The sequence below is a fragment of the Lagopus muta genome, chromosome 3, assembly GCF_023343835.1.
Source record: "Lagopus muta isolate bLagMut1 chromosome 3, bLagMut1 primary, whole genome shotgun sequence".
Lineage (NCBI taxonomy): Eukaryota > Metazoa > Chordata > Aves > Galliformes > Phasianidae > Lagopus > Lagopus muta.
In genome coordinates, this window is record NC_064435.1 from 4,541,622 (window position 1) to 4,557,655 (window position 16,034).

The window sequence follows — 16,034 nt, forward strand, 5'->3', positions numbered from 1 at the left end:
GCAAAATATCCAGAGACAGCTACAGTGCAAAAAGCTACAGCAACAAAATCATCAGCTTCTCTGCACTGCTGAACTGAGGAGGTCATCCTGGACATTTCCTGCCCCACAACCCCTGATAAGCGATTCATAGAATCGTAGAATAGCCTGGGTTGGAAGGAGCCTGAAGGGTCATCAAGTTCCAACCCCCTTGCCACAGGCAGGACACCAGCCTCCCCATTTAATACCAGACCAGGCTGCCCAGGGCCCCATCCAACCTGGCCTTGAACACCTCCAGGGATGGGGCATCCACAGCCTCTCTGGGCAGCCTGTTCCAGCACCTCACCACTCTCTCTGTGAAGAACTTCCCCTTGACATCCAACCTAAATCTTCCCTCCCTCATCTTAAAACCATTCCCCATTGTCCTATCACTATCTGCCCGAGTAAACAGTTGATTCCCTTCCTGCTTGTAATCCCCTTCTAAATACTGAAAGGCTGCAATGAGGTCACCCCACAGCCTTCTTTTCTCCATGCTGAACAAGCCCAGCTCCCCCAGCCTGTCGTCATAAGGGAGGTGCTCCAGCCATCTGATCATCTTAGTAGCCCTCCTCTGGACCCTCTCCAACAGCTCTCTCCAATAAGATATTTGTGTAAGGTATCTTGTTGCTGCAATTCCCCAGGTGCTGCAATCCACGAGATTTTCATCATCTTTTATATCCGATGGTGTTTGGTTGATTACCTCATTCATACAAGAAGCACACAGAGCTCTCGTTCTGCACTTTCTCTTGAGTCGTTTTGCAATCACAATGGGTATTTCCACTCCAAGAAGTAAAACTGACAAAGTTTGATTGAAGCTTTACACTCGGTGCAAAGCATGTAGAAGCCAAATGAGCAACCTCCATCCCCAAATGTAGTGCCCTACAATTGCAAACGGACTCTTCACTGCTGGCCTTCGCAGCTCACTGGAACTGAAATATTTGGCCTATTACTGCACAGTCTGGCATGCATCCTGTAGTGCTTGTGCTTAATGTAAAGCATACGCTATGTGTGCACACAGCAAATCAGGACTGAAACATTGAATTACTCTGCTAGGGCATGGTGTGTACATCATAATCTGCCTGATTTCTCACATGTAGAAGCAATTTAAAAGCAAATCAGTGCATTCATTGAGCTAAAATAATTTCTAAAAAGCCCTTTCAGAATGCTTTGATTTTTATGTTTTAACAGATATCTGGAACTGGCAGAAGCTGATTCTTTTATTTTTATTTGCCTCTAGGAAAGTATATCTTCTTTATTTTAATATGGAATTTGACCCAAGAGGAGAATCGCCCCTAACCACAGCCAGGAAAGCGGAGGTGGTGATGGTGCACAAGAGCCTGTGTAACTGATGGCTGTTAGTTTGCTTATCAGGGGTTGTGGGGCAGAAAATGTCCAGGATGACCTCCTCAGTTCAGCAGTGCAGAGAAGTTGATCATTTTGTTGCTGTAGCTTTTTGCACTGTAGCTGTCTCTGGATATTTTGCAGTGTGCTTGTCCTCTTTTAGGATGCCTCGATGAACTGCTTCTCCATTTCAATTTAGTTTTCAACTCGAACCTTTCTGTTGTGGTTGTGCTGATGGTATCTGGCATTGCTTCCCATTGTATACAACAAAGCTGTATGTGCTCATGCCTTTGAGTAACTCCTCAGCAGATAGAGCAGTGTTATGCTTGGGAATTTATAGCTCTTTCCTGGGATGCTCAGAAGAAATAACTTACATAGTTTCCTTATCGTGTTTGGTTTTGTTTTTTTTCTGAAATTCCCACATAGCTGTGGTTTAGTATTTGTCTTGTTTTGACACTGAGAACTGCAGCTCAAATATAATTGATGTGAACTGTTGCTAAAATAAGATTTTAATTTTTAGCCTGAGAAATTCCCATCGAGAGATTACAGTTTGGCATGTCCTCAGAATGCCAAGATATACATATTCTTTTATTAGTGAGTGACCAGGAACACTGGAAATCTGGATTGTGTTCCAGTTTGTGAATGTATGCATCCCGTCTGAAAAGTACCCTTGATGCTTCCAAAGATTTCAGATAGCAGAGTACTTATTAGGAAAAAAAACAAAAAACAGAAGAGTCCATTTACTTTTCCAGGACTTTGATTTTCTGCAAGAATTTAATGAAATACGGTTCTTCCCTGAAATGTGGCATTGAACTGAGGAAGCTCGGTACTAAGAATTCACCCACGCATTGCAGTGTAGTGCCAGCATCAGGAGCTGGCATTAAATTAATAACTCCTGTCCTGACTGTGAAAGGTATATTACTCATTTAAAAATCGATCCACTGAGAAGAGGAAGAGTTGCTATTAAGTTGTAACAGATGGTGCTTAAGGTCCCTTCCTACCCAGGCCATTCTGTGATGTTTAAAAATACAAAGAGTGTTTGATCTGAGATACCTCCTTTAGTGTAAAATAGTTTAGCAAATGAATAAATTGGAATATCGTTAACTAACTAATGTTTGACATTTGGGCCTCTTGTTAGTCATTGGTCACAGACGTGTTGAGTATTTCTCTTCTTCCTTGTGTTGGGTTTTGATGGACAGAGAGAGAAGCGTTTGGAGAAGTTGGGAGTGGTAGCACTAAGGATTCTGTCTTTACTCCTGCAGTGTGGATGTGCAGATCGCTGGGATGCAGGTGGGTTGTGGAGCTGTACAAACTGCTCCTGCATCCAAGGCCACTGGGTTTCTTCATCTTCAAATCACGTTTTTGGAAATACCTGGACAACATCAGTGCTCTCCATGGCTTCGTTTGTATAAGGGCAGTCCAATAGAGTTTTGTTGGGCTAATCTGGTTTAGGGTGTATTTTTGGAGGAGTTAATTGCTCGAAGTGCAAGCATGACCCCTAGGGTGAATTAATCTTCAGCTAATTCCAAAGACTTTGGGCAATTCCTGGCTAGAAATTGAAGTGAAATAAAGACAAATTGTGAACATCAGTGTAATAGAAATTAAGTAAGAATAGCTATTTACTTCAAGTAAGACCTACTCTGAGTGTCACAATTCACTTGACATCTGTGGAACTGTCTGACATATCCATGTCAAATGAGACTTCAGGAAGAAAAAAAATTATCATGATAATAAAGAAAATAAACTAGAGAATTTGTCCAGGTAGGTTTCACTATAGAATTTGTAACATTCTCAGAGAAGCATTGAGCAAATTGCTTGCTTTTGTCTGCATCAGTTCTTCCTGCTTAAGGAGGGGTTAAATGTTGCCTTGTCTGCTTTGGTTTGTCTATTTTTAATCTGCAAGTTCTTTCAGGCAGTGAGTCTGACTGTGCCTCGCTCTGTCTGCAGAAGACTGAATGAAAATGCACAGAATAAGCCCTTCATACAGACTGCTAGAGCGATCTGAGTGTTTGTAAAGGCATCAGTGTCAGTTATTGATCTGCCTACCCTGCTGTTTCTTTAGGATCACTTAGCAGGGTACGTGAATTGGAATTATTCTGTAGTGTTCTTAGAAAGAAGGAAGGAAGGGGATCTTGAGTTGCTTTCAATGAGAAACAAATACATTTGTCCCCTAAAACTGACCCTGAGAGCACATAGTTGTGGAGTGAGCTTAGTTACAGTCAGTACTTGTCTGCATTTCTCTAAACGTCTTGTTCTCTGTGTGTGCATATGTTTTATGCATGTATACATTCAGATATATGTCAGAGGCTGTATTTACACCGATACAGAAGTGTGTGCTATCTGTTGCCTGAATCATGCAATCATTCAGGTTGAAAAAGACCACTAGGATCATCCAGTCAACCATCAACCCACCCCAACCCACTTCCCATGGCCCTCAGTGCCACATCTCCACGTTTTTTCAACTCCTCGAGTGATGGTGACTCCACACCTCCCTGCCCAGCCTGTGCCAATGCATTGCCACTCTCCTGCAAAGACATTTTTCTTAACTATTCTATTCAAACTGAAGAACATGAACTCCTTGTGCAATTCCATAGGGACGGTACATTAAGTTTGCTTTTCTGTGCTACTTTTCATTTTGTTCGGCTTGTGTCTTCAGGCCAGCATGAACCTGTATTTCACATCAGCTCTTCCTTTTTCTTCCTACGTAAGAATAAATGCAATACACCTGGTATTGGTGGGAGGTGAGAGAAATGGCCGGTTTCTCCAAGAAAAAGTTGGGGTGGTCTTAGTTTTCCATTCTAAAACAAGCCCCAAATTTCTCTCTGTCACTTAAAGCAGACAGAACACAAACTCATTTATTTGTCACTTCTGTCAGGATAGTTGTGCATCTGGGCATCTACATTAGCTTTCCCTATCCATGCAGCGTGTGCAGTGCTCTGTCACTGGGCCCCATTTGCGGCCTTCCAGAGGGAGCCAAGTACAGAGAAGCCTTCCGAGCAGGAAGCGGGAATTAACGCACAGCATTTCTCATCCTGTGGTTGAAATTTTGCTGCTGGGAGGAGAACAGTTGTTTAAAAAAACAACTTCTGTTGCCTTTCAGAAAATAGAAAATGCCAAGTTTTCCAGTGTTGTGTTAGGGAAATGGTACTGACAATATTTATAAATAGCGTTTTTCACTCGTGTGCTGAGAATGGATGGCCGCGCAGTCTGGGAGTCTGCTGGGAGCCTTGGGGAGCTGTTGTTCCAAAAACACAACGGATGCAGCGACATTTGTGCTTGGCAGAGTTCATCTTTCAATAGCCTTGTCTTTGAGATGTTTTGTGCCTAGGTTGCGTGAATCTGTAAGCAGAGAACGGGGTGAAATTGTGCCCAGAGAAGCTGTGGGTGCCCCATCCTGGAGGTATTGAAAGCCAGGTTGGATGGGGTGCTGGCTAACCTGACCTGGTGGGTGGCAACTAGCCTACGGCATGGGCTTGGAGCTTAGTGATCCCTAACATCCCCTCCAACCTAAGCCATTCTAAGATCCTATGATTTGTGTTTCAGAAACCTGATGTGCGGCTCTCCAGAGGCAGCATTGAGCGGGAGGATGGAGGTCTCCAGGGCCCAGTGAGTATCTGTTGGATCCTTTCATCTCCTGGCCCCTTTTCCAGCATCATGGTAGAACATGCTGTCTTTTATTACAGGAGATGATTTAAAGTTTTTGCTAAATGTTTCCACTGTCATTACATGGCTCTGCAACTTTCCAAGAAGCTCAGCTTCTGTGGGAACAGGAGAACAGTGGCAGACTTTGGTCATGCAGCACTTGGATGGATTTGGGATTTGTTTTTGTTTCTTTCCCCCTTGAAACAATACTGCAGTGTTTCTGCAAATATGTTGCAATTATTTTTGAACGTGCCTGTGATGTATGGTTTGGCCTTTCATTTAAAAGTGCTTTTTGAAACTTCAGTCAACAGGAAGCGGGGTTAAAATAACTTCTGCAGTTGCTTAAATATCTGAAGGGTTCTCTACAAGGAATGTAAATGTTACTGTTGCGTTACTCAGAACTCTGTTTAGGGTAAATGATCCGCAGTGAAACAAATGGAATAACCCCCACAGCCATTCCTTTGTTGTCAGACAACAGCTGCGGCGCTCATTTTGCTGCCATAACTGCTGCCTGTTTGAATAAAAACATCTCTCCAATTGTTTAATTGCCATTGGAAACTCTGAATCATACCAATAGAAAAGGGGGTCAGGCTGGAGACCATTAAGGGCAGAAAATCAGTGCTTCATCCAGTGATGGTCTCCAGGGATCACCCTCAAAGCTTCTCTTGGAAGTTGATGTCTTAATTTTACTTTCCTTGTTCATCTGGGCTGTATGTTTGACTTCAGTATTTCTTCAATACAGGAGAGTTTAGGGTCTCTTCTTGCCTTTGCAAATCACACACTGCGATACAATCTCTGGGAGTTGGTTACTCATGTTTGGAAGCTGCTAAGATTTTTTGCACAAATCTGGAGCAGACTGTCAGTTACCGTTAGGTCTTCACTGCTGTTGCATCTTACTATAAGAATGAGTGAAGTGTTACTGCTTTTTGTGCTGCAAGAATAACTTGAGGTGATGTCAGAGGTTTGATGTAAGAGGCAGCGAGCTCCAAGTTTTCTTTGCCTGGGACTAGAGTAAAAACCTGCATCCCAAACTGCTTGTAAGGGGATGTCCTGTATTGCCAGCTGAGATAGGACTCGCCCCTCTTGAACGAGAAGACTGTTGACAGAATGAGTTGCAAGAGAGACTCTTAATTCAGTCACAGAATTTGTGTTTGCATTTTTTTAATTCTTAATGCATTTGAAATGTAACTGTTGAGTTCATCTGGTGTTGGAAATGCCATTGCTTAGAATATCCTGAGTTGGAAGGGATTTACAAGGATCAAGTCCAACTCATGACTCCACATGGGGCAGCCTAAGAGGTAAGCCTGTGAGTCAATGTCAGTTCTGCATTGAGAGATGCGAAAGAAGAAGCAGTGTATAACTTTGCTCGCATTCTTTCAACATTCTTTCATTCTGGAAGTAAACATCATGATTTTTTTTTTTTTTCAGTGGAACAAAGTCTCCTTCCTTTTGCCCCATCTCTTCTCCCCAGGGTTCTCAGGTTTAGAATAGATAGGTTAGCAACACAAGCAAGGTTGATGGTGGTAGGGCAGTGTGTGAGATGGTGGCCAGAGAGACGTGAGAACAGCAGAGGAGTGTCAGGACTTGGAGCTTTGAGTATCCTGCTACCAAACTTGTAAGAATTCCTTAGTGTCTTTCTCCAGAACTCTCCCTGTGCAATACATTCTTCTGCGAGCCCACATGCTGGAAGTTTTGCCTCTTGCTGCAGTTTTCTATATAGATAGAACTGAGCTTGACGTGGAGTTAGAGTTGGGACTTGCAGTTCACCCAGTTAAAAATTGATCAAGTTTTGAGCAGCTGAAAACAGCTTCCTAAAGTGCTAGGTTAACCTAATCACAGCAGCCTTGTCAAATCTTCTGTAGTTTTGAAACAGGAACATTAATTTCTAAAAAAGTCCAGCTGAGACTTTGAATAAAAGCTGAACTACGATTGTGAACGTCCTTTGGGTTTGTTACTGAAGAGGTGAGCCAGGGATAGAGAATGTCCTACTGATGTTGCAGTTTGAGTAACTGAAAATAGAATAAGGTTCAAAAAGACGTGCTTAAAAGGTCAGAAAGTAAAGTTAATTAGTTAACGCTCTCAGACAGCATTCTCCAGAGCTGAAGTCAAGCTGAAACAGTTGCTGTGTTCTCATACTGTTAACAGTGAGCTCTTAAGTTTTTGGAAAATTATCATTAATGTGTTGAAGAAGCTGCTTCTTTAGATCCTGGTGGAAGGAAGTACCCTGATTTGCAGAAAATTGTATTTATTTAAAAATTGCCATTTTGAGACGTCTTGCCATGAGAAACATGAAATTCTAACTGCCTTCAGAGCTTTGTTTTGTAATGGAAACTCCATTATACAGATACACATGCATGGTGAAATGTGACTTGTAACGTTGTTTTGTGACATGACAAATTTTGCATAAGGTATTCGTTTGGTTGTGACTAGATATTCAATTTTCTTGGCATGAAGGTGGGATAAATGTAATTAGCAAAGAAAGTCATTTGAATCTAGCATTAAGCATTTCCAAATGAATAAGCAAATTGACCTTGACTAAGAGCTTCACAGCTCAGAAGCTTGTTACCATTATTGATGCTATTCAGCCATGCAGAAATACCTTAGGCTTCTAATTGCTGCTCTCCAATTCCTTCATCAGCACTGTGACTTCTGCAGTTTGATCTCTGAATAAAGAAGAAAAACTGCTATGAATGTGCCAGCATGTTTGAGTAACAGTGAAGGATAAAGTGTTGTGTGCAGGCTTAGGCTGTCATGAGCAATACAAAAGAAGTGAAAATATTTTCCTTACTGTATAATTGTATATAACTGCAGTTAGGATTCATAGGTAGTGATGGTGCATAGGGAAGTATTTTTAACTGTTGGGAAACGTGCTGAGATCTGCCATTTTTCAGTGGGTAAGAATTTGCTAGTGAAATTGTGAGCACTGTAGTAACTGCTATAAATACATATTTTATCTTACAGGCTGGTAACCAGCACATATATCAGCCTGTGGGTAAACCAGGTAAGCAAGCACGAAGTTCATATAATGTTATCTTGAATCCTTGGTTACACGTCTTTGAGCACTAATAGTGAGCAAATGCCAAGATTTCCAAACAAGGGGGTAGTTTCGGTTACGGATAACTGCACAAAGGTGTTCTGGTCTGAAATTCCCCATGCAGTCCCCAGAGATTAGTCAGCAAATCCAAGGAAGTGTTTCAGCAGTCAGGAACTGTCTAGACAAGGCTGAATCACATTGTAGGGCTCCACCGTGCATGGAGTTCTGACATGCAAAACACAGATTGAGACTGAAACTTCAGGTGTCTAAGTGAGTCACAGCTGGGATTTCAGCCTGGAAGCATCATAGGATATCCCAAGGTGGAAGGGACCGATGAAGATCATCAAATCCAACTCCTGGCACCACACAGGACCACCCAAAAATCAGATCATGTGTCTGAGAGCATTGTCCAAACACTCCTTGAACTCTGGCAGCATGTGGGGCATTCATTGTGGTGCGGAGTAGTACAGAGCTCCTCTAGGTGTAGGCTGGGCGTACTGAGTTAGTAGGACTGAGCAGTAATCTCACTAGGAGAGATTACTTATCGAAGTACTTTGCTAAAACTCATTGATGGATGAGTTCCACATAACACCTTTTTGTCTCTGCTTTTCCTGATTAGAAACAACGCATAGCTCGTACGAACAGTGGGTCTTCTGTGCAACACATCTCCTCTACCATTACAGTAAAGCAGGCATAGCCTTTGTAATGTTGACAGACCGCAGTGATTTGTGTACATGTGATATGTTGGTGCTCTGACATGCCACTTGTTTTGCTAACCAGATCACGCAGCTCCACCAAAGAAGCCCCCTCGCCCTGGAGCCCCCCACTTGGGCAGCCTCGCGAGCCTGAACAGCCCTGTGGACAGCTACAATGAAGGCGTGAAGGTACGGTGCTCAGTGACACAAAACACATTTCAGGAAATAAAACATTACCCTGTAGGCATAGTTCAGCTCAAATAGAGACCACAGAAAGCAGAAGTGACTGAACTTCCCAAGTAAACGTTGTGGTGCGAACATGTGGTGGGAATTGGGAAGTTAACTGCTCTGCCCGTGTCCTCTGTGAGTGATTCAGCGTGTTCCTCACCCAGAACTTTCTCAGGCAAGCTTGTTGTAGTTTGAGGAGCATATGATGTCTCTCACATAGTTCTGCTCAGAGGAAGGAGCACAGAGCACACTTAAGATCCACATACTAAGAAAGCTGCTGTTGCAGCACCTAGATTCCTAAAGCCCTGCTGGCTGTAGGGAGTAAGAACAGAGGAAAAACACTGTCTGACCCTAACTGGCTTTCTGATTTGTTGTCTCATCTCCAGTAAATAGGCAATAAATCCAGAAATTAATCTTCGAGGAGTTCTCTAGCAGAGAGGCTGCAGGGTGCTGTGAAGCTGTGTCTGCTGTTACAGCTGGTGTCAAGGGGACTCGTCCTTAGTGTGCCAGTCACTTTTAAAGTGATGCACCCAGGTTTTGTTCCCTGCCTTTGGGATTCCTTTACTGTTCTAATCTTAAGGAGATAGAAATATGAGTGACCTCAGGGCCTCCTGAGTGGAACCACAGAAGCTGTTTCTGTCATTAGCTGTTTTTAGCAGGTAGATACAGTAGTGGTTGGGGCTTGTGTGCCAGTAGCACTCTTAAGAAAAATGCAGCTGATAAATACTCATAGCAGTTCTGTTGCCTGTAACAAAGAACTGGATTCCACATCATGGTAGGAACAGATACAGTGGTAGGTGGGTAGGTGACACTTAGTTTAGGTGATTTAAGAAAATACAGACAGTGTCCAGGTCCTCGGGCCGTGAAGTTCACAACTTGCATCACAGCAGTGTGTTCAGCACAGATCAGTCCTTCAGCCCCTGCCTGTCTCACTCGTGCTCTCTTTTTTTGGAGATCATCTGAGTAGTTAAGAATCAGCACTGGCAAGTTCAAGCAGGATTATTTATTGCAAACCAGTGCATTTCAAGCTGCCAAGCCTCAGATAATATGAAAAAGCAGCAACAGATGTGTTACTGAACATGGCTACTCTAAAATTTCCTTTCTAACTACTGGTATTAGGACATGAAGATGTTTTCTGAAATACATCCTTTTGACAACAAACAAACCTGAGCAACCAAAGTCATCAGTGTGAGCAAGATTTATGTACTAAATAACTTCTTGGGAAGTGGAGAAGAAGTTCTGATTTTGTCCTACTTTTCTGTCAAGAATTTTCTGAAATTGGATGGTCTTACACCCTGTCAAGAAAACAGCTCATTAATTCTTCATAGGTTGTAGTTTTGTTAGTGTCTGCAGACTAACTGAAGATGCTTCTGGGGTTCATTTCAGACTCTATTCTCTCTTTTCTGGGAGAAAAATGAAAATCAGAGGTTTTGATCTGGCTACCTTCAGGGAGCTGTAGGGCACCAAGAAGAAGGTAGTGCAGTGTTACCTGCTGAGGCCAAGGCAGCCAGCCCACACAAAGAAAACCCTGAAATGGAAGCTTGCAGTAATGTTGATGTTAGCTGTAAGAACAGGACGTTGATGTCTGTACTCTGAAATTTTGGGGTCTGGCCATAGGAATTTACTAGGTTGAATAGAATGCATCTAGGGTGGGTTCTTAGTAGCTCTTAACCATGAGTGTGGCTGGTCATCAGTTGCAAGCGCTGCACAGTTACATGACTTCATATTTCCAATTGTGACAGATCCCTAATGTTGTACAGGGAGCAGAGTTTCACAGGACACCTTTCCCACTGTTGCAGAGGCCCGTTGCTCCACTCACCCCTTTGCTCCTTGCCAGACTGGCTTGCTCCTGTCAAGCTTTGCATGATCTCTTCCCCATGTGTTCAGTAAAACGTTAGCATGGGTGCATGGCAAACACTTCCACTTCTACGCGGGTGCACAGCAGTTGTCAGCACATGGTGCTTCTGTTACAGACGGTCCATGAGCTAACCCAAATGACTGCGGATACTGTTGAGGATGCGTTTTTGTTGCAGGCTTTTTAACTGGTCTCTTATTGCTACACATGTTTTGGTTTGTTGTTTTGTGGGTTTTTTTTTCCTGCTGAGTTTTATTAATATTGTTTTTCTTTTCTCCCTTCTTTTGGTAAATTTCTTTAACCTTCCCCCACATTCTGCTCAACAATAGCCATGGAGGGTAAGCAGTGCGTGAGCGTGTGTGCGCGCCCCATTCCAAAATGTCTTTGCATGCGACTTTGCGAGATGACTCTCCTAACTTCTTGATTGCTGAAACCAATTAGAATCACGGCCCTTCCCTGCTGATCGCAGCAATTTCAATGTTCCTTCTCCTAAGGTATTTTCCAATCAATGTGACAGATTGAATCTCTGTAACAGTTGTCAGTAACCAATCGGTGAAATGCAAAAAGTGGGAAACTCTGCACCAAATCCTGCACTCTTTCCTTAGACAGAGTCTCATCCAAGTACTTTGTGCTTTCAACTGTGTAGAGTCTCGACTGCTTCCAGTGAAGCGTCTCTGCAGCAGGGACCAGTTATGGGAACCCATGGTTATTGCATCTGTGGGGCTGTGATGCTGTGAGCCCAGCCCAGATCTGTAGGGCCACTGTGTGACCAATAAGGCAATGGGCAATTTCTTAATCCTCCTCTCCCCCAAGTGATTGCTTGGGCATGGCATGCAGTGGTAGTGGAGAAAGCAACTTCCTGGAACAAGGGACATGACACCCCGCTGTCTTGCAATGGAATTTGTCCATCAGTAGCGAACCATTTCGATACGACAAGTATTCCATACTCCTTTCTCAACTTTTCTTTGCTGTGGGAGTTGCACTGGGAGCTCTTCAGAGAATTTTTGGTAGACTCTTCAGAGTCATTCAGAGATCAGGCTGTCAGGAAGCCTGAAGGAAACTTCCTTCAGACCCATGAGCAAATGTGCTCAGCGGGCTTGGGGTGGCAGTTTCTGGTGATCTCTGCAGGCTGGGAGGTTGCTGAGCCCCATCTGCTGGGCACAGGAGGCTCAACAATCTGTCTCTGCTTCCAGATCAAGCCGCAGGAAATCAGCCCTCCTCCTACGGCCAACCTGGACCGCTCCAATGACAAAGTGTATGAGAATGTAACCGGGCTGGTGAAAGCTGTCATAGAGATGTCCAGTAAAATACAGCCAGCTCCGCCGGAGGAGTACGTGCCCATGGTAAAGGTAGGGATGCCATTTTGAACATGGTTTCATCTTTCTCATGAATGACAAAGTCCTTGTTAACAGGAAGTTGTGCAACATTGCTGCATTTTGCTTATAAAAGGAACTTTTATAATCCAGCCTTGGGCATTCTGTTTTGATGCTGTGAAACAGGGAATTGTGGGTGGGGTCCCTCACTACATGAAGGACATTGAGGCCCTGGAGTGTGTGCAGAGAATGGCAGCAAAGCTGTGAGGGATCTGGAGCACAAGTCTCACGGGGAGTGGCTGAGGGAACTGGGATTGTTTAGTCTGGAGAAGAGGAGATTTGAAGGCATCATTGCTCTCTGCAGCTGCCTGAAAGGAGGCTGTGGTGAGGTGAGGATCAGCCTCTTCTAGATCATGGGGATAGGACAAGAAGTAACAGTTAAGTTGCGCCAGGAGAGGTTCAGGTTGAGTGTTAGGAAAAATGCCTTCTCAGAAAGAGTGGCAGTACATTGGAACAGGCTGCCCAGGGAGGTGGTGGAGTCACCGTCCCTAGAGGTGTTTGAGAAACGTGGAGATGTGGCACTGAGGGGCACAGTGAACATGGTGGTGAGGGGTCAGTGTTTGGACTAGATGATCTTAGTAGTCCTTTCCAGCCTTTGTGATTGTGTGATTCAAAGTCACTCAGCAACATTGCTTTAACTCCATTCATGCCAAGTTTTTATTAGTTCAGAATGCTTACATATTCTGATGTATGTCGTCAGTGTATGTGAGAGGGGCGACTGAATCAAGGCCGAGATGTCCTGTTGGGTTGTCCTGTGTCTGTTATTTCCTTACTTACTCATTTTTCTCCTTAGGAGGTTGGCTTGGCGCTGAGAACCTTGCTAGCAACAGTGGATGAGTCGCTGCCAGTGCTTCCTGCAAGCACCCACAGAGAGGTGGGTAGAGCCCCACTCATCACTGCAGTTTGAGCTGGCCTTAGCCAGGTGGATGCGTTCAGGCTCTCTCTTCTTTGCACACACGTGTATTTGTGTTCAGTAAACACTGTGAACTCTTAATTATAATTTTTGATTAATTTAATGTCATTAGAATCTCATTGCTGTGTGGATGTAGGTTTTTGTTGCCTCGAGTCAAAATGCTCAGACTGGATGAGGGAGCATACAACGTGTACATACCAGAATTTTAAATAAAAATTGTCAGTAGTACTTACATGAACCCAGTGTTGTAATGCAGGGAGACCATCTGGGTGTTAGTACAACTACAGTTTTCCATGAAATACATCTTGCACACAAAGTCATTAAATGTGTGGGTAATTGAACATGTTGTGGTGCAGCTGAATGAGAAAATAGCCTGTAGTAACCTCATTTGGAATAAGAAATGACTGGGATCTTTCAGTGTAGTTGACAAGAGTTGGGAATAAACCTGTTTTCCTCCAAAGCCTTGAATGAATGTAGTAATGAGAAGGCCAGAGAATTATGAAGCGCTGTCTTAGAGAATCACACCACCTTCAGCTGCATTGCTCTATTAATAACCTGTACCTGCTTTAATTCTAATAATAGCAATGGCAGTAAAGGTGATGGTAATAGGAACCTGGAAACCCAGCACAACGTGTTAACAGTTAAACTTGAGTTAAAACTTGGTGATCTGGTCTGGTTGGCGACAGGTGGCTCTGTAGCTACCGAGGCAGCTTTTGGTGTCCGAGTACAAAGTGTCACCAGCCCACGTGCTGACTCCAGCTTGAAGGGAACCTTTCAGGCTGGTCAGGTTTCATGGAGGTGATGTTCTTCTTTGGGGCGGGAAACAGTGCTACCAACCTGTGTGGCTGACCCACTCTTGTTGTTCCAGATTGAGATGGCCCAGAAACTGCTCAACTCTGACCTGGCTGAGCTCATTAACAAGATGAAGCTGGCCCAGCAGTATGTCATGACCAGCCTGCAGCAGGAGTACAAGAAGCAAATGCTGACAGCCGCTCATGCTCTGGCAGTGGATGCCAAGAACTTGCTGGATGTCATCGATCAAGCCAGGCTGAAAATGATCAGCCAGTCGAGGCCGCACTAAGCACCACGGGAAGAGTTTCATCTGTCTGTTGTAGAATTCTGCTTGCGAAAGGATTAGTTCACCTTCCACCAGCAGTGAGGATTAACCCAGTGTGGTCCTGGCATTCCAGCGCCTCTTGCTTCAGCGGCCCTGACTGACAGCTGTTGGTTCTCTCCCATTACAAAAGGTTAACCACGTTTTTTTTCTCACAAAGCCAAGCTGGCCTGGGATTCAGAAAGCGGCTGTATCACCGGATGAAGTTTGTACAGACGTCCTTGGGAAATGACGGCTTTGGAGCAGCGCGGTTCGTTCCATCGCATGGGCCGTGTTCAGCCCACAGCTGGGGTGGAGTTTTGGAGCCGGAACTGTTGGAGCAGCAGAGCGGAGCGAGATATTGTGAAGAATTCTGGGAAACCTCAGGGCTGAGAATTCTTGCCCACAGTATATGAACTATCCAGACTGGAATTTTTTTTATTAGAACACTTACGTCGCAATATGCTAATCACAATTTACAGAGAAAGAAAATAAAAAGCTATATTTTCAAGACGTCAGTCATTTCGAGACAAACTAAAGCCCTCTTCATCTTCCTGCCTTTTACTTTTATGTGAATGTGTGACGCCTTTGGTTGGAACTAGCTGTAGGACACAATGGAAAACTCTTCTTTTTCACCAGAATAACGTGCCAGTTCTTTTGTAGCAATGTTGTTTTCCTTGGAAGCGAAAATGCTGCTTTGTACCAGAGCAACTCAGAGCTGCACTTAAGAGGAGTCCTGTAACCATTCATGTCCCCCGTTTTTATATAATTTATAAAGACAGATTAAAGCCATGTTGAATATTTTAAACCCCCTGTAGTTAACTAACCCATCCTTTTGTCTGTCTTGCCTGGGAGGAGTTACAGTAGAGCAGTGTAATTAGATTTTCCTTGGTTTTCCAATTATGCCATCTGTTCTGTTAAAATAAAAACCACACTCCCTTTTTGCTGTTGAGGGATATAAATTATTCTCAGGAAGAATATAATGAACTGTACAGTTACTTTGACCTATTAAAAAGGTGTTACCAGTGAAATTCTGACTGTATTTTTGTGTACACACACACTGCAGAAGCAATGGTGAGTTCTGCTTTATCTGTTACTGTCAAGAATTCTCTTGAGGAACAGCTGTGAGCACCCAAGAAATCCAAGGTAAGTCATCTTCAGAAGGCAATTTCCTCTTAATTATAGAGCACAGGAACAAGGCAGGTACTGTTACCAGCTGCACAAGTCATTGGATATCTCTGCTAGTTTTTACAACTCTGAAATTATTTTAAAGTTTGCTTGGATGGTGGCAGCCACGTGGTTTGTAGGGGTTATCATGGAAGCTCTCAGCAGCAGTGGAGGTGTACAGACTGCTGCCACTGAGGTGCCTTCTAGCACCCAATGGGCTTCAGCTCTGCACAGAGGCAGGGCAGTGCAGAGCATTTCTACCACTACTTCAAACATGGACCAAAACTCCCTCTTCTACTCCTTTCAGTACTTTACTGGAATATTAAATGAAAATTGTGCAGTTTCTTATATGCACTTGAATACAACCCTTACATTGGCTCAGATGCTCTGTTCAGGAGTAAAGTCACGTTTTAAGTATTACTACCCTATGTAACTTGCACCATTTTCCACACCCGTGCTTCAAAGCAGCATGTTTTCAGCAATGTTCCTTGATTTTTTTTTCCTGGAAAAGCAAGGACTGCACACCCCACGAGCTTCAATTTAGGGAAGGTTTAGGTTGGATGTCAGGGGAAGTTCTTTACAGAGAGAGTGGTGAGGTATTGGAACAGGCTGCCCAGAAAGGTTGCAGATGCCCTGGAGGTGTTCAAGGCCAGGTTGGACGGGGCCCTGGGCAGCCTG

At 43.8% G+C, this 16,034-nt stretch overlaps 1 protein-coding gene across 17 annotated transcripts in view; it reads left to right on the forward strand.

Annotated features, from left to right (window-relative positions):
- Window positions 1-15,492, forward strand: part of PTK2 (protein tyrosine kinase 2) — a 193,840-nt gene extending 178,348 nt beyond the window's left edge. For 4 of the 17 annotated variants that reach the window (XM_048940406.1, XM_048940408.1, XM_048940409.1 and 1 more), the window contains 6 exons: window positions 4,900-4,962; window positions 7,960-7,999; window positions 8,813-8,916; window positions 12,004-12,159; window positions 12,977-13,057; window positions 13,965-15,488. In XM_048940406.1, the coding sequence (XP_048796363.1) occupies window positions 4,900-4,962; window positions 7,960-7,999; window positions 8,813-8,916; window positions 12,004-12,159; window positions 12,977-13,057; window positions 13,965-14,177 (657 nt within the window). In that variant the 3' untranslated portion in view covers window positions 14,178-15,488. Of the gene's footprint in view, window positions 1-4,899; window positions 4,963-7,959; window positions 8,000-8,812; window positions 8,917-11,139; window positions 11,149-12,003; window positions 12,160-12,976; window positions 13,058-13,964 lie in introns of all 17 variants that reach the window. The other 13 variants (XM_048940405.1, XM_048940404.1, XM_048940397.1 and 10 more) reach the window with 8 other exon arrangements.
- Window positions 15,493-16,034: the final 542 nt, after the last annotated feature.